Source organism: Corythoichthys intestinalis, chromosome 5 (genome assembly GCF_030265065.1).
Source record: "Corythoichthys intestinalis isolate RoL2023-P3 chromosome 5, ASM3026506v1, whole genome shotgun sequence".
NCBI classification, from domain to species: Eukaryota; Metazoa; Chordata; class Actinopteri; order Syngnathiformes; family Syngnathidae; genus Corythoichthys; species Corythoichthys intestinalis.
This window is the reverse complement of record NC_080399.1, coordinates 29,133,463-29,159,547: the sequence shown is the minus strand read 5'-3', so window position 1 is coordinate 29,159,547 and position 26,085 is coordinate 29,133,463. Positions and strand designations below refer to the sequence as shown.

At 40.3% G+C, this 26,085-nt stretch overlaps 1 protein-coding gene across 4 annotated transcripts in view; it reads right to left on the bottom strand.

Annotated features, from left to right (window-relative positions):
• lrrk2 (leucine-rich repeat kinase 2) overlaps nucleotides 1-26,085 on the bottom strand; it is a 75,219-nt gene that overhangs the window by 24,238 nt on the left and 24,896 nt on the right. For all 4 annotated transcript variants that reach the window (XM_057836183.1, XM_057836184.1, XM_057836185.1 and 1 more), the window contains exons 16-35: nucleotides 24,715-24,846; nucleotides 24,466-24,636; nucleotides 24,128-24,392; nucleotides 21,186-21,371; nucleotides 21,011-21,123; nucleotides 20,203-20,266; nucleotides 18,823-19,019; nucleotides 18,394-18,644; nucleotides 18,173-18,324; nucleotides 18,008-18,101; nucleotides 12,322-12,508; nucleotides 12,062-12,243; nucleotides 11,656-11,885; nucleotides 11,179-11,306; nucleotides 8,509-8,727; nucleotides 8,233-8,434; nucleotides 3,138-3,226; nucleotides 2,845-3,023; nucleotides 2,597-2,751; nucleotides 2,388-2,534 (exon numbers count right to left, since the gene is read on the bottom strand). In XM_057836183.1, coding sequence (XP_057692166.1) covers nucleotides 2,388-2,534; nucleotides 2,597-2,751; nucleotides 2,845-3,023; nucleotides 3,138-3,226; nucleotides 8,233-8,434; nucleotides 8,509-8,727; nucleotides 11,179-11,306; nucleotides 11,656-11,885; nucleotides 12,062-12,243; nucleotides 12,322-12,508; nucleotides 18,008-18,101; nucleotides 18,173-18,324; nucleotides 18,394-18,644; nucleotides 18,823-19,019; nucleotides 20,203-20,266; nucleotides 21,011-21,123; nucleotides 21,186-21,371; nucleotides 24,128-24,392; nucleotides 24,466-24,636; nucleotides 24,715-24,846 — 3,343 coding nt within the window. The remainder of the gene's footprint in view (nucleotides 1-2,387; nucleotides 2,535-2,596; nucleotides 2,752-2,844; nucleotides 3,024-3,137; nucleotides 3,227-8,232; nucleotides 8,435-8,508; nucleotides 8,728-11,178; nucleotides 11,307-11,655; nucleotides 11,886-12,061; nucleotides 12,244-12,321; nucleotides 12,509-18,007; nucleotides 18,102-18,172; nucleotides 18,325-18,393; nucleotides 18,645-18,822; nucleotides 19,020-20,202; nucleotides 20,267-21,010; nucleotides 21,124-21,185; nucleotides 21,372-24,127; nucleotides 24,393-24,465; nucleotides 24,637-24,714; nucleotides 24,847-26,085) is intronic.

Genomic DNA, 26,085 nt, shown 5'->3' with positions numbered 1-26,085 from the left:
AGCTTAGAATTATAAAATGATGTCTAATATTTGATTTAAAAAAAAAAAAAAAAGACTTTAAAAAAATTATTCGCACGCATATTTTAAACTTTTAAACAAATTACGTCACAATTAAAGAACTGGTGTCTGTAAATACGTCACGGATATCTATTTCATAACTATCGCTTAATTGTATTTTTTCTTTTATTTCCCCGTTATTTGTGATGATAAAAAATCGATCCAAACAAAGAAAAATTGGAAAAGAAAAAAAAAAAAACGTTTACAATGGTATATATATGAAAAAGAAAATCTCGACCACTCCTTGATGTCTGCGATTTCTGCATCGTGACCCTTGTTTCACCCATAAAATCCCCCAAAAATCCAACGGTGGCCATTCACAGCTCTGTCTTGACACTCGGTGATACATGCTACATGGAGTTTTTGGATCGAAACAAGGTAAATATGTGATAATATCTTGTTAAAATCAAGGCGTCTTTAATTATGCTCACTCATGCTCTTGCCTACAGTTAGGGTTTCGCTGTTTAATTTTTTTTTATTTATTTATTTTTTTAAATTCCTTCCTGTTCAAAAGTTTTCTTTCCCCAGAAAATTGAGATTTTAAGCTTTCCAATGATGGATCACACATGCATATAGGACAATTTTTAAGTTTGGCCAAATTGGGGGTCTCAGAGCGGAAATTTACGTTGTACAATCTGTGCTCTTAAGCAGCTGTGAAATTAGCAGATGGATGGTTATGAGTATGCGTTTAAATGACTGGGTGTGAACTGTGCCTGGCAGTAATTAAAAATTCCATTTTGATGACAGTAATTAAAAATAATATAACGGGGGAAAAAAAAGTCAACAGCATGTGTACTTATTATGTGATGTTTGCACGGCACATGTTGTAAACAATTTCAGCAACTATCTGTTACACTTACTAAATCCCAGCTTGGACAAAAATGAAGCAACAAGCATAAGGTCCGGTTATTAACATTTCTAGTGTGTTAAAACAAAAAAATAGTATTTAACAAAAAGATTAACCCATTGGCTGCCTCTGACAGTGATAAACATCTAAACCATTTGAACTGGGAGGGCTAGAAGCGATTGTTCGAGCGAACAATTGCTACCAACCCTCCCAGTCAAAATGGATTGGACATCTATCGCCATCAGTGATAGCCAATGAGTTATGAAGGGAATAGGTACCGTTCTTAAACACACCATATAATTGTTTGCATTAGTCTAACACATTCATTATAGTAAAGCATCTAACTATAGTTTAGGCAGACTTCACTCCATGACCTTTGACAAAGTAAAGTGAATCACCTTATCAGCCCTGTCGGGGCTCATGAGGGGGAATTAAAAGGTGGTACCGTTTCTCGTAGGCACCGTCTAACTATTTGCATTACTCTAACACACGTAATACAATCAATCAGGGCATAGTATCATTTCTCATATGTACTGTAGGACTGTTTATATTACGGTAACACACCTAATATAAAATAAAGAGTAATTACACCATAGTTTAATGAAAAGAAGCAGAATAGAGGATACACAACGCCATCTTATCACAGAAGCCCAACGTGTCTTGAGCAAGATTGACGCACCAACTCTTGCAATCAGTTCTCCCGGGCACTCCAGGACAAAGAGAAGGGCGCTCTGTCCTAAAATAAGTAGTATCGCCCAACCAGGATAACAAGTTGATAGCACGGGCGCCTGGGACATCAAGACCGGCGTCGGTCGCTGTGGCAACCACGTCCCAGCCACGAAGGATGACGCACGAACCTAACTGCCCAAAACCTGCCACAGAGGGATGATCCCAAGACAACACTCAGCCACATCCTCAGCCCAGCCCACTCCACCGCAGCTTTCAAAAAGAGTGGACACTGAGATAACAAACTGTCGCTGCTCTGAAACATTTCTATGTAGCCTTGTTTTGGATCAAGCAGGGTCCCTTCGTCGTCTGTCTTTGCCTTGTTTTTTGACCATTGTCAACGAATAAATTGTCAACCTGTTTTCGGTGAGCCTTCTTCAAACTTTTGGAACATGGAGTCAGCACAAAGGGTTAACACAGGAAGGGAACGTGCGGAATTTTGGCTCCTCGCGGGAGTGGTCTCAGTGGAGCACCGTTTCCGTTCGGCTGTCGCCATTTCCGCGGCTTGGCCGGGGGGGCCGAATTCCTTCAGTTAATAGTTAAAAATAACGATACTTTTTTTTTTTTTTTTTTTTTTTTTTAAAAAGCAATCTTTTTTACCCAATTCCTATGCTCTTTTGAAAGCAGCTCTCGAAGAAAAAACACCCCTGCTCGAAGTACTATGGTTTATTTCCACATTTAAAAAATTATTTATGGGAGACTCTTGACCCGCCTGTCTCTATAAAACTGCCAATTTAGAAGTGTGGTACCCATGTACCTTTGCGGGAGGAGGGCACGATGATCCTTAGAACGCTGTAAGCGTCTTCTTGCCGCTCGGCCGCCTCCACCAGGCAGTAGGCCTCGGTAGACCAGCTCAGGTACACGCCTCGGTTCCAGCACAATCGTTCGGGCAGACACAATTTCTCTGGAAAACCACAAAGAGGTGAACGAGTCGAAGTGGGATTCAGAGGCGCCATTACGTGTTACCTCTTCCATGGAGCAAATAGGACGAGACCTCCAGCAAACGGCTGATCTGTCGGGACCAGAAGTCCATAGGGAAGTACGGCATCTCATACTCTCGCACAATCAACTCAGAGTTCTCACAGTGAGGCAGTTCAATGCTGGGCTTGTCCTTGGGCAAACTGGAAGAAAAATAAAATAGCTAAGGCATATAGTAGAAACGTTTAGTTTATATTCTTTTTCATTCATCGGAGTGTAAAGCTAACTGCTTGTACCTGCTCGGCACAAGCAGCTGGTCGTTTCCAAAGGGTAGAGCGATCTGAAATTTCTCCAGCAGTTTGAGATAGCAGTTGGTGTGACTAGCAGGGAAACATTTGGTCTCCTGCAGAAAACTTTCAACTGCCGAACGCAGAGTCACTCCTTGGGGATGGATGTGAGCAGTTGGGGCTAATTTCTGCAAAAGACCACCCGACGATAACATTGCTTTTAGATCCCAAATCCTCATTAAAATGCACAAAGGATAAGGATTGTGTTGGAAATGATCGAAATTCAAAATATTGTAACATACCTGTGAGAGGACGTTGCAGAGCCACTGTGGATCGATAAAGTAAAGGTTTTGGAGCTGGAGGGTGGGATCATCAAAGTGCAATAAAACACCTGAACACACATAAAATGAAAGAAAAAAAAAGTTCTTTCCTTTTCTTTTTGGTTTTTCTTTCAGTTTTCAATTGACCTGCTCTCACTGCTTTTTCTTTGATTACTAAAAATACATCAATGGTTAATAGAGAAATAATAAAGCAAATAATAAAGCAACTCAAATGTAAGAAAACATCATTTAATAGCCACTTTTATTCATTTTATTCAATGATTAGGTAATGAATTATTACCTTATAAAATACACCACAACTTAAAATATGATTATCTTTCTATTTCATTATTAAAAGGGCCTAATTTACATATTTCATACTGTCATTGTTTAAGTTAAAGGGAACAACGGATAGAAAGACTTGAAGATCTTAAAAGATAAATGTTTTTATGAGTTAAAATAATTTCATTTTAAAACCCCTCTTGACGTTTTCGTTTTTATACAATTTGTAAAATTACTTTCACTCGTAGGTCGCCATTGTTGTTGATGTCGGAGGGCAGTGACGTCACTGGGCTACGCTGCCGGGCTTTCAGAGTATGACTCTAGCGACGGAAACGTGTTCAACCCTTTCAATTTGAACCTGAGAGGAACATTAACGAGCATGACAGCACTGTCGATATTTCACAAAATCAGCATCAAAAGCAAAATGAACAGGGAAGACGGGATGAGACGAGATGAGAGTAGGACAAAACCGGTGTTCTGACAAAATATTGTACACCGGCGAAACGTCCGACAGGAGGCGTATGAGACACCAAAGGTACTACCGTGCCCTTTCAGCTTGTTTTGTTTAGATGCATAGTTGCATACAGACAGAACATACTAAAGATGCCTAAAGAAAACACTTAAACGTAGTAATATCAAATAAGGGAGGTTTACTTATGTGCTCAACAGATCACAATCTGCTTTAAAGCTACCACAAGAAAACACTAAGTATTTTGAGGCAATGAAAAGGTAATAAAAGACAAAAAAAACCAAACACTAATATACTGTAAGTACTTGCCGGTTTTACCCAATGTGCGCATGTGTTGGACGTCTCGCCGCATAGGAAGGAAATGCAGAAGACCGTTAGTGTTCGTCTAGTGACAGTGACAAACTACATCATCACCCCGAGCGTCCATTGCGCGCACCTGTTGTGCGTCGACCAATCCGCTGCCTTTTGTATCACCCACCTGTGCCTCATTACGACATGTCTGTACTTAAGATCCGCACGCGGAGTCAGTTCTTGTTGCGTCATTGTCTATCTCAGTGTCATTTTTATCATCCGTGTTCATGACCCCCTGTTTTGCATTCCCAGTTTTTTGTTAGTACTCCTGACTTTTTTTTTTTTTTGCACCACTTTGTCTTTTGATCCCCGGTCTTTTTTCCTGCATTTGGGTCATCCTCATCTAGGAACCTTAACATAACGCATTTCACTTCATTTATCTGTAAAGGAAATGAGCGTATTAGTTTTTTTGTTTTTTTTTAATTGTCTTAATAGTTACAAAAAAGAAAAAATTTCAAAGTCACGTTTTATAAATGAACTATTTTGCATACACATTTCTAAGGGGCTAAACATTTTGGACAAAATTACACAGCCACATTTTAAAGTGATTCTTTTAATTCTGTTATAATGAACTATTTTCATTTCCAAAAATTGTTTTTAGCTGGTCCATTTGTTGGCTTTTAAAAATCAAATGTGGCTTTTTTGGTTAAATGTTTGGCTTGCTCAAACCACTTATTCGGTCGTGTTCAGCAGTCAGAGTAGGAGTGGGAACCTCTTGGTACCTCAAGATACGATACGATTTGCGATACAAAGCTCACGACAACGATGATCTGACGATATGGCGATACAACGATTAACGATACATTGGTCAGGTAATCATTCTAGGATATTCTACAAACAACTAATAAACAGAAAAACAAGCTTCTGCTGTGAATTGGAATGAGTTTATCACTTGTAGACGTCCAATCCATTTGAACTAGGAGGGTGGCAGCGAATGAACATTTATTTATTCGCTGCCATCCCTCCCACTTCAAATGGATTGAACGTCTATAGCCGGTAGTGGCAGCCAATGCCAGGCAATGAGGTAATTTTGGGCCATTTAAGGTCATTTTCCTGTTGATTTTATGTTACTTGTTACCTGTTAATTTTAGGGTATTTTATGGGTCTCTTCCTGTTTATTTTGAGTTACGAACAGGAAGTGACCTGGAAATCACACAAATGAATAGGCAGTGACTTAAACTCAACATAAAATGATCTGTAAATGCCCTAAAATGAACAGCAAGTGACCTGTAAATGCCCTGAAACCCGGACAGAATGGCTGTGAATGCTCTGGTTTCGAATGAACGAACGTTCCCAGTCTAAATGGATTGGGCGTCGAGCACAGTCAATGCAGCCCTAAAGTTAACTGACACACCATTATGGTGGAAGATTTTGGTAGCAAGCTGTTGGTTAATTTTTATTTTATTTTTTTTTAGACATTGACACCTTTTTAAAACGTTATCTCGATTCTTGGCAGGAGCATATCGATAACCTTTTGGGATACAAATTATCACGATATATCACCATTTCGATATTTTGTCACACCCCTAAGTCAGAGGGTGCGAATCTGTTAATAATTAGCGGCCTAACCACCGAATCCCACTGGGTCCTCCGTAGTCAGGTGGTCAACATGATCCGCTCAGATCCAGTCCAAATCCGCCCTAATAACTAAAATACGGACGAGATCTATTTTCTGGTCCGTCAACCTGCGGCCGGATCAAGCCCTGCCGTTTAGCATATACCAAACAGGAACTAGAACGGCAGCAATATCCGGTCTTTCAAAGTAAATATTTTTTTTATAAAAGTATTATCCATCTAATTTTAACTATATTTTATTGAAATTTACACAAAACAAAATGTAAATAGGTCGTTTGCATGGCATGGAATATACAGTGCTTGTGTCTCTCCAATCAATATATTTTAACTCATTCACTCCCAGCCATTTTCACCGGTGTTCGGCCATTCCTTACTACGCGGCGAAACGTCCTACACAATGCTCAGGGCGCTTGCGCATGCATCCACACGCATGCGCACATCGGCTAGAAGCGGCGAGTACTCACTATTTTTGTTTTTATTTAGTTATTTAGAACCTTTTCACTGCCTCAAAGATACTTTTTGCATGTATTACCCTCTCATACTTTTAACCATTGTGTTTTTCTGTGTTAGCTTTGAACCAGTTGACCACATTAGTCACGTAGCGTATTTAAACCGTCATTATTTGATATAACTACATTTAAGTATTTTCTGCAGGCATTTTTTTAGTACGTTATTCCTGTATGCATCCAAACAAAACAAGTTTAGAGCGCACGGTAGTACTTTAGGTGTCAAATTCGACCAATGTAGGACGTTTCGCCGATGTAGCATATTTTGGCAGAACACCGGTGCAACCCCCTTCGCTCCCGGCCGTTTTACTTGATTTTGGCTGATTTTGCGAGGCCCACAGAAATGTCTGTTCTATTGCTATATAAACATGGAACCCACCAAAAGAAAGATTAGACTCTCTTCTTTTAGCAGGAAAAACAAGTTAGTTCATATCTTTTTCCATTCTTGAGAAATCAGCATTAGAAAATAGCTTAGTTTCAGCAATTTTCCAATTTCTGATGAAAAAACTGAGAAATTGAGCTTTTTGTGAAAGCATACATTTCAAACATAACACAGCTATTTTTTGTTTTAGTTACATCCCAAACATCTGACTAATGTTTTCCTTTTACAAAATAACTTAAACAACAAGACAAATAGAGCTTTTGATAGAAAAGTAACAATTCTAACTGAGAGATGATGCTGTTGTGGCCGCGACTGCCGGGGTAAACTTTTCCCTCAACGCCGCCTGTCTCATAAATATGGATTTTTTTGAGTCTTTCATTTGTGGTGACCACTGCCTCCTGGCAGTGTTCGCCTGGGGAACTTGTGTTCCTGGGGGGGAACTGGTTTGAACGTGCGCGTTTCCGTGCGAGACACTAGAGGGTGCGGGGGACGCGAGCAGCCGAGCACGGCGGCGCGGGCTCTGCTCGGCGAGCAGCACGGACTCAACGGCATCGTCCGCTGCACTGGTGGTCCCGGTCGTTCTGCTCGGTCCTCCAGCACCTGGCATCCCAGGCCTCCTCCCGGTCGTCTGCCGCCTGGTATCCTGGACGTCCATTTGGTCGTCTTCCGCCTGTGCCCCCGCCGTACAGCCCGGCCGTTCGTTCCGTTGAATCGGCCGTCTTACCAAATGCGCTACTGCCCTCCAGCGGCCAGTTTTATTGTTTTAAAATGGATTTTCAGCATTGTGCTTTGGAGCTAAGTTGAATCAGAACCCAGAGATGTTTCTTGTGAAAAAAAACGTAAAAGACGTACAAATACGTCTTTGGGACACTGAAACAATTAAAAATAGAACGTATTTATACGTTTTTGGGAGCAAATGAGTTAAAATGACTAAAGGAAGTGACATTCTTACTTCCTAAGACTATTGTAGCTTCATTAGGAAGCGCTGCAATGATGCGTAAGTGCGACCATCCTATTGGTGCGTTTGATGCGGCAATGCGATGCTCCGATTAGTGGGTTACTGGTAGGACCTGAGTGAGCGCGGAGAAAAATAAACAGTAAAAAGTGAACTAGACTTCTGTGCTGATTTACTGAAGCTAATTTCCGCTGACAATTCTTGCAAGTGCTATACTATGTTTGTGGTTGTGCACGCGTGTGTGCAGGGATTTGTAGGTGGGGTAGCGTCCGCGGGTTGTTGTGTGCTTTTGTGTGTGTTGAACGGAATTTAACTGTAGCTAAACTGAACTATTGGCTTTCGTGCCTATATGTGCATTTTTTTCCCTTAAAATACTGTCACAATAATAAACTTTGTGACCTGATCACATAGTAGCCTCCTCCGTTTTGTGCATGCGCCTCTAGAGTCCGCGGGTGTACGGACCGCATGAGAGTCGTATAGAGTGGGCATTGCAGGCGGTCTGCCACAGGGCACGCGCAGCGCAAATGGACCCAGTGGGATTCCGGGGTAACACTCACCGGCTTGACTGAGGAAATGAATGGCATGGGGAAGCTCCGCCTCCTCCAGTGGCAGCTGACTCTCCTCGATGAGCTCCATCAGCCGGTGGCGCATAAGAACCGGGAACTCTGTCGGAACCCTGCTTCTTTCCTGGAGAAGCCTGCGCTCCAGCTCCACGTAGGAGTCAGGGACCAGTTGGCCTATCACGGGCTGACCCTGGATCTTCGGGATTGAAGTAGACCGGGCGGGGTGTGAGGAAAGCAGATTTCAACGGGATCACACCGGTGTCAAGCCACCTTGAAGTCTGCGGCCTCCTTGGCGATAGCCTTGCGCAGCCGGACGACGGCATCAGAGTCCTCGCAGGCCGATACAGTGAAGTAGTCCTGGATGGTCGGGAAGCCCTGGTGGTTGAGCAGCTCCTCGCGGATCTTTGTGAGACAGGCCTGGAACGCCGCATCGTCGCATACGTCCATGTGAGTTCCCACAAGGATGACCGGGGAAAGCGGAGCCACAGCCTTCAACAGGATCGCAAACATTTCAGTGAGTCTTGCATCCATAAACTAGGTTAGGGATAGCATACTTTAGAGTTTGGATGTGTATTTTGGATCCAAGTTAAAGAGGCAAGAGAGTAATGGTACTTTCAAGTAAATCGTTATGCAAATGGCAGGCTTTAAAATTGGTCACGGTATGACATCATACCATGCCTTATTATACACTGTCTGGACATTGACACTTCCTGGTTCTCAACTGAGCCGCACTATAAGCATGTAGTCTGTCAATAATGCAGTATTTAAATCTATATATGTGCAATTGCTGTGGTTTTGTAGAATTCTTTTGTCGCACAACCAGTTTCAGTCTTCCTGTCACAATTTTTCCCACAATCTAAACCCCTGTGCCACAGTCCAGCTGGCCAGGAAGCACTTTTCTCGGCTTGCGCACCGGCAAGTCGACTTCCTCGCCTGTTCTTTGATCGGCTTTTATCTCTCCAAAATGGCGGACAAGAGCCAGCATCGTAAAGTCGAAATCGTGGAAGTCGGATAAGTTGTAACCTGGGGAATACCTGTATTCAAATTAGATCCAGTCAGCTGCATACACCGCTGGCCAAAAGTATTGGCACCCCTGAAATTCTGTCAGATAATGCTCAATTTCTCCCAGATAATGATTGCAATTACAAATGCTTTGGTAGAATTATATTCATTTATTTTGCTTGTAATGAAAAAACACAAAAGAGAATGGAAAAAAACATTAAATCATTATCATTTTACACAAAACTCCCAAAATGGGCCAGACAAAAGTATTGGCACCCTCAGCCTAATATTTGGTAGCACAACCTTTAGACAAAATAACTGCGAACAACCGCTTCCGGTATAGATCAATAAGTTTCTTACAATGCTCTGCTGGAATTTTTAGACCATTCTTCTTTGGCCAACTGCTCCAGGTCTCGGAGATTTGAAGGGTGCCTTCTCCAAACTGACATTTTCAGATCTCTCCACAGGTGTTCGATGGGATTCAGGTCTGGACTCATTGCTGGCCACTTTAGAAGTCTCCAGTGCTTTCTCTCAAACCATTTTCTAGTGCTTTTTGAAGTGTGTTTTGGGTAATTGTCCTGCTGGAAGACCCATGACCTCTGAGGGAGACTCCTCCTCCTTTCTCACACTGGGGTCTACATTATGCTACAATATTTGTTGGTAGTCTTGAGACTTCATAATGCCATGGACACGGTCAAGCAGTCCAGTGCCAGAGGCAGCAAAGCAGCCCCAAAACATCAGGGAACCTCTGCCATGTTTGACTGTGGGGACTGTGTTCTTTGGTTTGAAGGCCTCGTTTCTTTCCCCTGTAAACTCTATGTTGATGCCTTTTCCCAAAAAGCTGTACGTTTGTCTCATCTGACCAGACAACATTCTTCCAAAACCTTTTTGGCTTTCTCAGGTAAGGTTTGGCAAACTCCAACCTGGCTTTTTTACGTCTCTGGGTCAGAAGTGGGGTCTTCCTGGGTATCCTACCATAGAGTCCCTCTTTATTCAGACGCCGACGGATAGTATGGGTTGACACTGTTGTACCCTCGGACTGCAGGACAGCTTGAACTTATTTGGATGTTAGTCAAGGTTCTTTATGCACCATTCGCACAATCTTTCGTTGAAATATCTCGTCAATTTTTCTTTTCCGTCCACATCTAGGGAGGTTAGCCTCTGTGCCATGGGCTTTACACTTATTGATGACACTGCGCACAGTAGACACAGGAACAGTCAGGTCTTTGGAGATGGACTTGTAGCTTTGAGATTGCCCATGCTTCCTCACAATTTTGCTTCTCAAGTCCTCAGACAGTTCTTTGGTCTTCTTTCTTTTCTCCATGCTCAATGTGGTACATACAAGGACTTAGGACAGAGTTTGAGTCAACTTTAATCCATTTTAACTGGCTGCAAGTGTGATTTCGTTATTGCCACCACCTGTTATGTTCCACAGGTAAGTCACAGGGTGCTGTTAATTACACAAATTAGAGAAGCATCATATGTTTTTTCAAAGGGTGCCAATACTTTTGTGTAAAATGATCATGATTCCCCCCCCCCCCCCCCCCCCCCCCCCATTGCCTTTTGTGTTTTTTCATCGGAAGCAAAATAAATGAAGATATTGCTACCAAAGCATTTGTAATTACAATAATTTTCTGGGAGAAATTCAGCATTATCTGACAGAATTGCAAGGGTGCCAATACTTTTGGCCAGCAGTGACAGTGATTCATGTGGAACCCTAAGACTACAGAAGAGCCCCAAAATGATGAAATCAAGTAAATTGAAAAATTAAATTGGAGGTTATAAAAAATGTTTAAAAAAAAAAAAAAACTTTAGTGCCACTTTAAGGCTGTGGTTGGGCTTGTTGGTCAGGTACCCTAAATGTAATTTAAGGTTTGTGTGTTATAATTAGGCATGAGCGTAGGTGTGGGTGTAGTACATTTACTTGATTTGAACTACCTTGATGTTAAAGAGCCAGGGTTTAAGCGCATCCAACTGCTGGGCCCCTTTGCTCATATCATGCACCACCAAATAGAGCGCTCTGGCGGATAGGAAGTGGGATTGGGAGCTGCACAGCTCATCGCCACCTGAAGGAGTAGTAGTCATTAAAATGCCAACCAATTGCCAGATCTGAGAAATTTGGGCTGAGAGAAATGCTACTAAATCCATACTGTTGGGAAAACATTACTCACTGTCACTGTATGTATAGTATATGTTGTAGTAATTAGCAAAAGAACATTTATACCAAAAACACTATAAATAGTCATCAATCCATTTGTACATTCCAAATAGATTGTATGTCTATGACCTATCGCTGCTAATAGCAGCCAAATAATAGAATTTCGTAGAGCAAATAGAATTTACTTTAAAAATGTCGGTCTGTGCTTCTGATATTTATATGTAAGTAATCAGAAAGCACTGCAAAAAAAAAACCACCTGAGAAGTCCCAGACATTCAGCACCATTTTCTTCTTGTCCCGTTCTCTGATGGTCCAGTCACGCACATCCACGCTGGCCGCAGCCGTACGCTTAGAGGAGGAATGATGAGAGCGCTTGATTTTCATGAGCTTGTGGATCAGGCTGCTTTTCCCACTGCCAGCGTTCCCCACCACAATGAGCTTCATGCGGTAGTACGGAACCGCTTTCTTCAGACGCTGTTGTAGAAACCTGGACCAGGAGGAAAATCCTTGAATTAGAGGTTCTGGAAATCTTTAACCTGTGATGGCTCCACAATACAATACAATACAATGCTGCTGTATGATCAATAAAGTCTCATCCAAAAGCTGTGCTTTGAAAACTTTCCTAATACTGTACTTAAGTCTATATTAAATCACAAGTACTACCTGACAATGTCCTTGGTCTTGCTTCCGATCAGTTTGAGATCCAACTGGAGTCGTAGACCGTCTAGCGGGAGGTCCCACAGTCTGCCCAACCTGCCCATCTCATCAGGGAAGGAGCGCAGGCCAGCGTTGCGGCTCACGTCCAAGGAAGTGAGACCCTCCAGAAGACCGACCTGTGGCGGGATCTGACATCCCGGTGAACAGAAAGTGACTGACTGGGTTCAGCTGATGTGGCTTTCCAACATTTTTTTTTTTTTTTTTACCTCCGTCAGCTTGTTGTTGCTCAAGTGGAGCTTCTCCAATCGGGTCCACTTGTGGACAGGCCCACTTAAATCAAGAGCAGTGATGGCATTGTGGCTGAACATCAGCTCGCGCAGATTACTGGATGCCCATGAGCCTGGCCCAGGCAACACTGAGATGTGATTGGTCCTCATGTCCACTGATCTCAAGCTGAAGGGAAAAAAAACACCAAATTAAAATAATAATAATAAATAATTAAAAGTAAAAAAAAAAAAAAAGCAACGAAAAAATGGTAAATGGTGTTATACTTGCATAGCGCTTTTCCACCTTTCAAGGTGCCCAAAGCGCTTTACACTACAGTGCCATCTACCTACTGGTGACGCAACACCAGGAGCAATGTGGGGTTCAGTATCTTGCTCAAGGATACTTAGGCGAGTTCATCAGGGCAGAGAATCGAACTAACAACCCCTGGTTTGGGGGACGACTACTCTACCGACTATCGACTATACGAAAAAAATATATCCATACATTTGAACCCTGCCTGAAAATATTGGTAATTCATTAATAATTATTATTGTAATCGTTATATGCACTGCTAAAAAAAAAAAAAAAAAAAAAAAGTTTAGCAGAACTTGAAATTCAAATTGAAATTTAAAGGCATCCTATTTGACTTGCATTTGGAAGTTTTAATGGCAAACAAATGCAAACGTTGTTGCACAACTTATGGTTAGTAAACAGACCATAAAATTATTAAGTGTGTACTTATTAAATTATTAAGTGTGAACTTAATAATTTTATGGTCTTTCTACTGAGATTTCAGTGAGGTCGGTGTGTATTACGCCTGCACAATAAAATCGTTTGAACATCATCATCGCAATGTGTTCATGCGCATTAGTCAGATCGCAGGAAGTGTAATTGTTTTTTGTTTTGTTTTGTTTTGTTTTTGGTTCTTAAAGCAGCAAGTATGCAGAACCTGGACCCCTTTTACTAGTATATATAACAAGCCTGGATAAAACGGCATTCTATAAATTAGGGATGTCCCCGATCAAATCGGGCCGATCACACCATTTTTCAGATGATCAGAATCGGGTGAAAAGGATTGGGTTTTTAATTTAAAAAATGATTCATGTTTTTCTGCTTTGTGTTCGTACAGCGTCACAGCCTCTCACCCTCCGTCCTGCAAAACAGTGCGACCAAACTGTTTTTCTTGGTCACCAGTACAGCTGGCGTTTGCTACTTTATGTTAACAATGATTGACAGGTTTGTAGCTTTGATCTGGCTAGAAAAGCCTCGGTAGCTCTATGATCTAAGGCACAAATGTGGTAATCAATCAATCAATAAACTTTATTAATCCCCTGGGAGAGTTCCTTCAGGAAAATTAGTTTCCAGCACCCATAACACCACAGCTGCAAAGATAAAAGTATAAGGTGCAAAAAATTATCGCGTTAACGGTGGGTAATTAATTTTTTTAATTAATCACGTTAAAATATTTGACGCAATTAACGCACATGGCCCGCTCAGAAAGTATTCTGCCCTTTGGTAAGTTTTACAGCAAGGCTTTTTGTGCTGTCTAACAGCGAACTCTTGTGGTCGCTTTGCAACATGGTTTATTGTTTTCTTGCCAGTTCAATATGGCTGCACGACGTCTCGGGCTGACGCCTACGTTGTAATGTTGTGCTTATATGATCCTTGGACAAGATTTGTCCGTAAGTATGGTTGTTGTAAAGAATGTACATATTATGTTAGTAAGCGAAATGTTATATTTTTTGTATGAGACGCTTTTTGTTTATGTTTAGTGAACCTGTATAGCATGCTAAGCTAACGTTGTTGCTAATGCAATGCTTGTGTACTTTTTTTTTGTAGTTTTACGATGGTCTAAAGAGGACAATGGTTTGAGGCCATTTTATTAATAAATCAGATGAAAAAGGAAGAAGTCTGATTATTAAGGCGTCGTACACTAGCTGTCTAGCTTTGGAAAAAGTAGACGCTTCGGAGTGAGGAGAGCATAGACAGATTTAAATGACAGTAGAGTGAAATGCCCACTACAGTCCTTATGTACCGTATGTTGAATGTATATATCCATCTTGTGTCTTATCATTCCATTCCAACAATTTATTTCACAGAATATATATATAATTTACAGAAAATATGGCATATTTTATAGATGGTTTGAATTGCGATTAATTAATTTTTAAGCTGTAATTAACTCGATTAAAAAATTTAATCGTTTGACAGCCCTATTAAAAACATAAAATTAAATTTAAAAAATGAAATGAATACAATATGCTATTCCTTAAGAAGTACATTTAAAAAATAATGCACACCAGGCAGACACAAGCGGGAGAGCTTAGTTACAGAGGTGCTAAAGTGCTAATAGTGCATTACTGTCCCACCCCCTCCCACCTAAAGTAGAGTTGTAGAGCTTGATAGCTGGTGGGAGAAAGGAGTCTCTCAGTCTGTAGGTTCTGCACCTGGGCAAGAGCAACCTATTGCTGATCATCATTAAACTTGCAGCCCAGTCTGAAGTGTGCTGTGCCAACTTATTCATTGTTTAAGAGAGAGGCTGTTCTCGCCAACGCATGCGTCAAATCGTGAGTGAGTTTGAGTGGACTCACTCAATGAAGCATTTATCAAAGACAAAAAATTTTCTACATTATACTTGTTTAAAAATACAGCAGAGTGAGACAGTGGTTAGCACGTCCACCTCACAGTTCTGTCATCGTGAGTGCAATTACAGTTCCGCCCTTCCTGTGTGGAGTTTGCATGTTCTTCCCATGCCAGTGTGGATTTTCTCCGGGTGCCTGCCACATCTCAAAAAAACATGCATGGAATGCTGATTGAACACTCCAAATTGTCCGTAGGTGCGAGTGTATGTGTGAACGGTTGTATGCCCTGCGACTGGCTGAAGACTTGTTCATGGTGTACCCTGCCCTCTGCCTGGAGTTAGCTGTGATAAGCTCCAGCACCTCCGCGACCCTCGTGAGGATACGCGATTCAGAAGATTAACGGATGAAGGAATTATATGAATGTTATGTATAGTGATTAAAAGTATGGCGTTAAAGGCAGTAGGGCTGGGCGATATGGCCTTAAACATGTATCACGATAAATTGAGCAGATTTATCTCGATAACGATAAATGACGATAAATTCGCCCAAGCGGACTGTTATATAATTTGAAAATCTGAATCAATGCATGAAATACAGATTAACTATTTCTTGTTGATTTATTTACCAGCATTCAATTTGATATACTGTATTTAACAATTGTACATGCAGTCTAAACATTAAATTTATAAAAATTAGGGCTGTCAAAATTATCGCGTTAACTGGCGTTAATTAATTTTTTAAATTAATCACGTTAAAATATTTGACGCATTTAACGCACTTGCCCAGCTCAGACATATTTAAATGTCACTAGAGTGAAAGGCCCACCTGTTAATTGTGTTTTGCGGAGTTTTGCTGCCCTCTGCTGGCGTTTGGGTGCGACTGATTTTATAGTGTAAGTAATTATTGCCATCAACAATGGCGGGCTACTAGTTTATTTTTTGATTGAAAATTTAACAAATTTTATTAAAACGAAAACATTAAGAGGGGTTTTAATATAAAATTTCTATAACTGATTTAGAACTGATTTATTGTTATAATAAACAAATACAGTCCTTATGTACCGCATGTTGAAAATATATATCCATCTTGCGTCTTATCTTTCCATTCCAACAATAATTTAGAGAAAAATATGGCATATTATATAGATGGTTTGAATTGCGATTAATTACGATTAATTAATTTTTAAGCTGTAATTAACTCGATTAAAAATTTTAATCGTTTGACAGCCCTAATAAAAATGTATTGTAAGCAATAAGAATTCAAGTATGAACATTTATAACAGCGTGTATGACTTGAACAATGTACATTGTCAAAATCAATATGCCTGTGCAAACATGTAATTGTAACACAAATGACTTGCAGCTTGAACAGTACACTTCAAAAAGACAATTTATTGTTAATGGCTGCTGTGATATAATTATTAAATACAAGTGTTTACTTTATGGTTTAAGGGTTTTTTCCCCCCCCCAGTGCATTTTTTCATAAATGCACGCACAATAAAAATAGCTGGGGCCATTTCTCGGTCATTATAAGTTTCGCCGTTGGATTGTACTTTATGCAGAATTCTTTACCATCACAAAAGCTATCAGAGGAATCACACACACAGACAGATACAAAATAACGCCACATAGTAATTGCTAGATGCAGTCCGTGCCCAATCCACTCATTAAGTTCAGCTGTTTCGACAAGGTTAGAGCCTCTATCCGACTCCATAACGTTCATTTGTAGCGTTAGCCGCTAGCTAGCGTTAGCCTGGCTACCAGTAGAAAGCACTGAAAGCACCATCTCCGGAAATCGTGAGAACAAAGGAGGACAGCGGGTGAAAGCCCGTCTGGATGCCACCAAGAGTCTACTAAATGTCGGTTGAAAGTTTGGTGAACCTCCCTTAAGCCACACTCCATCACGTTTTGCTTGTAGCGTTAGCTGCTAGCGTTAGCTTACCGGGCTTTTGTTTGATTGGCTTCCTGATGATCACGTGACTCCCTACGTAAGCACATTCACTGCTTTCTTAAAGGGGAATGAACATAGACGAACAACACAGAATCAAAGCGGGATGAAAATACTATTTTCTTGTTTTATTAATTTACCGAATTTACCGACATGGTCAAAATTACGTCGGTCATCGTTAAGAATTTCGGTGACGGTAAATTTTCGGTTTACCGCCCTGCTCTAAAAGGCAGGGGTGAAAGTGGGCCAAAACGGTCAGGAACGCAGTTCCGGTATAAGATTCAAAGCCGGAACGCAGTTCCGATATAAGATTCAGGACCGGAATGCTGCTCCAGTACACGGTGCTTTGATTCCAAAAATATGACGGCAACTGTCAAAACGCTATGTAAACAAAAAAAAAATGCCACACATGCATTTCATCTCCAAGAACAAAACAATCTACCAACATCAGATTTACATACACAAGTGTTAACAACAAGCATCATAAAGTGCTTGTGTAGCGTAATCCGTTTTCACCGATATTTATTATCTATTTTATTCCACGGACGGCATGGAGGTTTCCCCAGCTGCTGCAGTTATCTGAGTCTGACGATGATGAGTCACCTCAATGTGCGAATGCATGCAGCAAAGCAAAACGCTTGGACTCGTTTATCCGTTCAACTGGCTGACATACTGACATGTGATCAGCAGAGATAGTTAGCTCTAATTGGTTCAAATGTGCATGTTTCCTGGAACAGCAAAAAAAAAAAAAAAAAAAAATTTGAATTGATGCAACAAAAAAGGGCAATGCAACAAAAAATGAATCAAATCTTTCAAAGCAGGGATAGAGTTGAGGAGGCTTATTTATCATATTTAGTTTTATTTGCTTTTGGTTGGGGTTATTGCTGTTTTTTTTTACCTTTATTTTTCAAATCATTGAAAAAATACAATTTTGAATGAAAATCAAGTTTCTGTATGTGTTCTAGAAATAACTGTGCCAAAACAGTTTTCTTTGCATTTCAGTAGTTTTTAGGCGGTTTGAACCCCCCCCAGTGTAGGTTTCTGTACACACAATCTTACTTTCACACTTAAAAAAAACCCCAGCAAAGTAAAGGAGCAGGACATGCATCATGTGAGGAAAAAAGACATCATTCAAAGACCAAACATTTACACTCACTTGGATAGGCGGAGTATGGCATCAGCAACAGCAAGGAAATTGTTGTTGGCAAGTTTCAGGGTGGTAAGCTTTGGAGGCAGCTGTGCAAGCGAACCTGGAGGTGAAAATTATCACTATTAAAGGCAGAGCAGGTGTACCTAATGCTTCTTTTTAACAGTAACTCACTAATTTTGTTGGAGGATGCATTGAAGACTTCCAGCTTGAGACACCCCATCAGGAATTCCGGGGAGATGTCCGTCAAGGCATTCTTGCTCACATCCAGCAGTTTGATCTCGGGGAGGTGAGGCAGGGGTGTGCAGAGCTCGGCCAGGCTGTTCCTGAAGATCGCAGACAAGAGTCAGCGGTCAGAAAGACGTGATAGTGCACAATACTGTGGCGCGTCTTACCCTTCCATGAGCAGCTCCTCTAGGTGTTCAGTGGCACGGCCTAGCTGGTGTGGGAAGGCAGTCAGCTTGTTGAAGGACAAATTGAGCTGTCGTAGTGACGGACAGGTAGCCGCCGCGTCCAAGTCGAGGTGTGGGCCCACACAATTGCGTGAGACGTTGAGCGTGGTGAGGGCCGGCAATGCAAGTAGCTCAGCTGGAATAGTTTGAAGCTGGTTTCCCTGGAGGTCCAGTCGAGTCAGGCTGCTTAAGTTCTGCACCCAAGAGACAGGATGTTTGGTTTCAGGGCAAAATTGTAGACTTCCTCTGCGTATATCAAGCATGGTTTTTAACTTCTTTTTTTTTGTTAGAAATTAGACAAATCATGAGCTGTTTGTCTTTGAAGCATCCCTGGAAAAGACCCATACAGCTTTCACATTAATTTAATGGCACCTGACAAAGTGTAGGCGGGAACTCCAGCAAGATATTGTGGCTAAGGTCCAGTCTAAGTAGGTGGGCCAGCTGCTGCTGAACCGGCCCGTGGTCCACCAGGCATGACAGGCAGTCTAGCTCGTTTCCCGACAGATCCAGTAGGCGGATCCTCTCCTTCTCCTTGGGAAGTGCTGACGAGCACTCCATGAACCCCAGTGCTGGAAATAAGAATATCTACTTCAATATTAAATTCTATTATTATTCATTTGAGAATTTTTCAAAAACTACTTTATCAAGAGTAGGGTTGGGTATCATTTGGGTTTCATCGATACTGGTTACTACTTGGTAATTTTTTAAAACTGTTCCGGTGCTTGAACAGATACCCCGCCAAAAACAAAAAACGCACCAAAACAAAAAAACGTGAAACAAACCTAGTCAAAAAACCGACCCTTTAATTTACAATGTTAAATAGTGTACAACAGACATGTCCAAAGTCCGGCCCGGGGGCCAAATGCAGCCCCCAGCCTCTGTCATAAAATCACTAACATCTGGCCCGCACACAGACTTAATAAATTGGTCAGCAGTACTGCCACCAGCATATGAAGTAGCTTACACACTAAATGCTGCTCCTCATTTACCCACTAAAAGGCAGCAGCACTCTAAGCAACATTACCCCATGTGACCCTTTACTCCCAATTTTCTAAAATGGCGACAATCAACAAAAAAAGTTGACTGCGAAAGGCCGACGCTTCAAGGATAGGTGGAAATTGGACTATTTCTTCACTAGAATACTTAACAAGTGTGTCTGCCTCACTTGCAAAGAGACATTCGCTGTTTTTAAAGAGTTCAATGTGAGGCGATATTACCAAACAAGACACGCTGATATATACGACAAGATTACAGGGAAGATACGCAGTGAGAAATTGAAGCAACTGAAAGATAGTTTAATTCCACAGCAGCAGTATTTCGCAAGAGCCAGAGAGTCGAAAGAGAACGCCACAAGGCTAGTTGCGAGATTGTTAAAATTATTAATTTTAAAAAAATAATGAAGCAAATGTGACACACAGAATGGCTTGCTAAAATTTGCTGAAATATATTATTCTACGTAAAAGTAGTCAGCCAAGGTCGGCCCCCCACATTTTTAACACACCAAATCTGGCCCCCTTTGCAAAAAGTTTGGACACCCCTGGTCTACAACTTAAGGGTAAATCTTTCTAAATTATAAATACAATTAACATGATATTAAAAAAAAACAAAAAAACAAACTCAGAAGCACCGAAATGTTCATTTATTATTGCCCAGTTACAAACAGTTGCTTTGGAACCGGTAGAAAATTTAGGTACCCAACCCTAATCGGGACATGTTTTTAAAAAAAAAAAAAAAAAAAATCTGTATAAGTACTTCTAGGGTGTCTTCCATATCGCCTTTGGACATGCTCAGTGTGCTCGCTATCCATCAGACCACTCTAGAGAAAAAGTTGAACAAATTCAGACACAAATATTACATGTAGGAATTCAATCAGGAAGTTACATTTTAGGCTAACACTCTTTTTTTTTTTTTTTTTTTTTTTTTTTTTTAAAGTTTAAACCTTAACTTTTTTTAGGTGCAGTGGTTGTCACTACAGTGGACAGCTATTCAAAAGTTGACACTTAAGACCTTTAACTCTTTATAGGGCAAGTGACTATTTTTGGTTAATAAAAAAAACTTAAATAGCAGCAATTATTATTATATTCTTTTTAGAAAATTATTCATCACTATTGGTTTTTTAAACAATGATCTAAAACATATCATGTAATGTAACCATTATTTCATCATGTAATGTAACCATTATTTCATCTGATAAAATCAGTTGAGAGCAGTTTTTCATTTACAGTGATGAGCTAGTTAAGTTTGAGGTTAAAATTACCAAATTAAAACACTAGTTAAGTTTTAAGTTAAAATTACCAAATTAAAACAACTAAAAACCGAAATCCGGTTAAGTTCCCAAGAAATACTCTAAAGTATGGCATCCACTCCATTTTGACTGAGAGGGGCAAATGAACTTTTACCCCTCCCAGTCAAAATGGATTGGACGTCTAGTGCCGTCAGAGTTAAATGAGTGGCTTAAAATAAAACACATGATTTCTTTGTCACTAGTTTAGCTAAAATGATAGGGTTAAAAAAACTGCTGTACAATGGGGCATGATCTTGTAGGATATGATTTGAATACCTCTGCGCTTGCATGTCTGCGCCGTCCATGATTTCTCTTGAAAGAGCCCCCCATTAGCTCCTCTGTGGAGTTATTGTAGGACCTTAGGGCGGCCCCAGTCAATGAATCGCTACCTAAACGATCAAAAATTGTCATTAACATGTCACGTTGGTGTGAAAAAAAAAAAAGTCTTCACCATCACTCTCCATGTCATCGAGGAATAGGCCTTCATCAATGGAGAGGAAGCTGAAGTTGGAGTCATCGCTCTCGTCAGAGATGTATCCAGACGTGAGACAGGGCTCCCCCAGAGACCTCAGAGGACCTCCAATAGACCTGGAGCGGTGTAGGGAATGAATGTAGCGGGCTAGGCTGGCTCCTTTACCTTCAAGACAAAAAAAAAGTACATGTCGAATGTATTTTATATTTACTGAATTTTCTTTTTGCTGAAGCTTTTTCCCTGCTCAAGAAAACATTTAAAATCAGATTGAAACTTTTTTTTTTTTTTTTTTTTAAATATTGCCAAAAACCCATTATCTTTACATCTGTTTTGCTTTTCCACTTAATAGTATTCTAAATATCTGATAGAAATTCAGTTACAGAGGACTTCAATATTTTTTTGCCAGTATATTGGAAATTCCTCAGGTTAAATCTGATATTGTTGGAAAATTGGAAAACGTCAATCAGCACTCAGGAATTTTCAGCTGCTATTAAATAATTGCAAGTTGGCAAATATCCCAGATCAAACATATTTCAGGTAGAATTTGGAAAAGATGAGGTGCATTTTCAGAGGTTTCTGTAGAAAATTTGTTTGTTGCACTATTCTGAGCCTGAGTTTTTCCCAAGTGATTTAAGTCATACCATTTTGGATTGTATTCATTATTCTATTTTGTTGTATGTTTTTTTTTCCTCATCATTTTCTGGGGATGGAAATCGGATGAAAAAGATCGGGTTTCGAAATGCATCTATTGATTTATATTTTATTTACCATATTGGCCCGAATATAAGACGGTGTTTTTTGCATTGAAATAAGACTGAAAAAGTAGGGGTCGTCTTATATTCGCAGTCTAGACGTTATACCCATTCACAACGTGACATGCGCCATATATCATTGAAGCGATGATCTGTCACGACAGATCTCAGCTCCTCTCAAGTTTAACCAGTTTGCATTATTTTATTGCAATGTTTTTCCTTATTCATATTTGTTTAAAGACTACAGTTAGTTAGACTTTACTTTGATGGTTAATGCAGTTATTTCAATTTTGTTGTTTTATCACAATAGATTGGTTTATTTACATTTAAAAAAACAGAAGCCCTTCATTTACGATTGTGATTGCACTTTAGTTTACATTAGGGCTGCAGCTATCGAATATTTTAGTAATCGAGTAATCGACTGAAAATTCTATCGATTAATCGAGTAATCGGATAAAACAAATATATTTTTAGGTGAAGAGCAATTATAAATATACATGAGAAAACAAGACATTTCATCCAATCTTGAACCATTTTCAGTCAATCAATGTCTTTATTTTCGATGTATATTGTTGAAAACAGCCAACAATTGCATCTCAGATGTAACTAGAATAAAAAAAAAGACAAATTCACTGCTTTCACTCAAAAAACCTTTAGATCTTATTAAAATATATATATATTTATACCTAAAAATGCCATTACGCTTGATAACACACATCACTTAAAAGTTAGATTTTTTTCCCACCTGTTTCAATTGAATTTCTATTTGTGTCAAGCCATTTTTAAGTTCTAGTTAAGTTTTACGCTACTCTAAACTGTAAGTCCTGATAGGATTTTGTGTTTTTGCAGTGTTCAAGATAAATGTATGATACAGGCTGTATTGGAGCACATTAGGGACCAGTGCTACTTGGTGTTTTATCCAGCAATGACTACTAAGCTAAAATTGATAGTTAGCATTATTGAGTTTTTATTTTACACACTTATCACTCCACAAAGCTATGTTATGTTAAAGCCTGTATGTAAGACACGTTAGCCACGCATCGAAAGTGGTCATAATTAATAGAAACCTAGTCTTCCGCAGGGCTAACGTTGCGTGAGCTAGTGACTCAGACAGTAACGTTAATCTTATTTTTTTAGCGCTTAGCGTTCTTTATTAGCGCTTAGCGCTCTACTGCTTTAAGATGGCCGCTGTTTATTAACGCTGCCCAGACGCGGCCGAGTCTGTCAAATTGCATCTAGTTCAACATACATGTGATCTCTATGAGACTCCTAAGATGCTACCTGCTACCAACTTAACATCACGCGGGCTAGTTTTTAGCAACGTCGGCGTAGTTTGGAGCGGCTGTCGGCTGCGGAAATGTTTTTTATATTTTTTTATTGCTTCTTCCTCTACGCACGTGACGTCAGCGCGTTGTCCCGCATTAAAAGTAGTCCGAGCGAAACGTGATGCTTAGAGCTGTCAAAATAAACGATTACTCGAGGTGAATAAAATTACTCGGATCAGTTTTTAAACTCGAGTTACTCGAGTTGCTCGAGTATTCGTTTCAGCTCTAGTTTACATATTTAAATGTTCAGATATTAAGATTTGAATGAGGCAAAATAACATGCTTTTTCTCTCAAATATATTGTTATAATCATTTGTTTCAGATATACTGTAATTATTTTCTGTATAAAAATTTGGTGTTCAAAAAGTCTTTTTTCAAAATTGAGTCTTGAAAAAGAGGGGGTCATCTTATAATCAGGGCCTTCTTATATTCAGGCCAATACGGTATTTTTAAGGGCGATAAAAGGAACAAAACAATTCAGAGGTAGTTTTATAATACCAAATATCGTATGGATTTCTCTCTATATATATTTTTGTCTTTATGGCTAACATGTTGCGATAGTTTTTTTCCAAATAAAAAAATATCTCGATGTTTTGTTTCCTTTTTATATTGCCATGATATGCCATGATATCAGAGCAGGAGTCAAAATCGACAAATCCTCAAAATCAGGTGACTCGGATTCAAAACTATGTGATTGGGACAACCCAATTTTTTTTATTAATGATGTTTTCATTATTTTTGTCTTGTAAATACAAAATCAGCGTTGTCTAGCTGAAAAGAAATACACAGATTGTGTGCGTGTGTGGGAACAATCCAGAAAAAAAAAACTATTTAAATCACTTACTGCTGCTGTAGCGTAGACTGTGTGCCCTGCCTCTATGGGCAAGCAGGGGGCAGAGCCAGCTGGCATCGAGACGGCCCAAGCGGAAACCGCCCAGGCAAAGGGCATTGTTGTTGAGGTCCAGGCCCAAGCGGCCCAACAGTTGGATGACCATCGGCCCATCGCCGCGCTTGACGCTAACAGCCAGTGCCCGGCGGAGGTGTTGCTCATGGGCGCCTTGGCTCAATAGCAACTCCACCAGCTCTAGGGGTCCTCCCTTCTCACACACCTGAAACACATCCAATGAAAGTGTGTGTCATAATAAGGTTTAGCCAGTTTCATTGGCCAAATGGTATGCACACCTGATAGATGAGAGACTCAGTTTTGGTCTTCTTGTTGATATCTGCACCAAGCTCAATGAGACATTCTGCCATGACGGTGTCTCCATCCTTGCACGCCTTCTCCAGCATACTGTAGTGCAACTCCGAATTGGCGCACATCTTAGACAAGGCCAAGCATGCCGACCGACGCAGCTAAGAATGCAGACACATATCAAATCTCTCTGCCAAACTGTCTGTTCCCAAAGGTCATTGTGACTTGACATGACATACTGGATTCTTGCTGTGCTCGAGAACGTCAGACTCTCGGAGGTGTTGGAATATATGCCGGTCAAAGTCTTCTTTCTGCAACTCTATGGCTGACCCTGAACAGGCATCCAGCATCCTTAGTGCCACTTGGAAACACTGCAGTGACACAAGCAATGTTTAAAAAGAGAACTTATGACAGCAGCATCATACAACTGCCGTAAGACCGCCATCAAGCTTTAAAATAATTGGCTGCAAAGCTTCATTGCTTCAAGATGCTTTGTTTGGCCATCACTGCTCCCTTGGGAGAGATAGTCAACCTCTGCTGCCAACTCCTTTCAACACTGTTATTCTCCAACATGCCTCCTAGCATGCATTGCAGCGCTACAGATGTAAAACAACAATCAAAATTCCTGTCCTGTGCTTATTATTTCTTCAGTTACTGTCCTAGTTGTTTTATTAATAGCTAGTTACGTTATTTGGTAACATTTTATTTGACAGTGGCGCCATAAGAATGTCATTAGACAATCATAATTATCACATGACACTGTCATGAGCATTAATGAATACTTGTAACGGATGTGATTTAGTGTCATATGGCAAATTATCTCACTTTTGAATGGGTGTAAAAGATCCGAGCTAGTTAGTGACATAATTTGCCGGATGACACTCAACGACATCCGTCACAACCTTTCAGTAATGCCTATGATAGTGTCATGTCATAATAACGGTCTTATGACAGTCTTATGACGCCGCTGTCAAATAAAGTGTTCCCTATTAACCCCAAATAAATCAACAAATAAGTCGCACCGGGCTATAAACCGCAGGATTCAAAAATGAGGGGAAAAAGTAGTGTCTTATAATCTGAAAATCACGCTACCAATCTTGCATTTCGGATGCCTCACGACCACATTGCAGAATATTTGGTGTGACAGAATTTCTGCTTGTGGTGCTGCAAAGTGTGACACTTCCTATGTGTTCCTACTATTTGTTAATAAATACTGCCAAATAGTGTAAGTTTGTGATTGGTGTCCGTCCCGCAGAGACAAAATAAACATTGAAACCATTGTTTCCGTCCTGATTGACCGCTGCTTGTCCCGACTCAAGACAACGTCAGATGTCGAGACTCGAGAGCATGCTTTTTGCGGCGGTATGCAGGCTCTGGTTTTGTAGTGCAGTGTTTTTCAACCTTTTCTGAGTCAAGGCACGTTTTTACATCGGAAAAAAATCTTGCGGCACACCACAAACCAAAAATGTTCCAAAATGACCCTCTGTACAGTATATTTTTTTATCATAACATTTCTCAATATTAACACTGACTCAATGTGATATTTGATGGAACATGAAACATAATGGAGTAAGTTTTGTCTCATCCCCGGTGACAATTAATCCGAATGA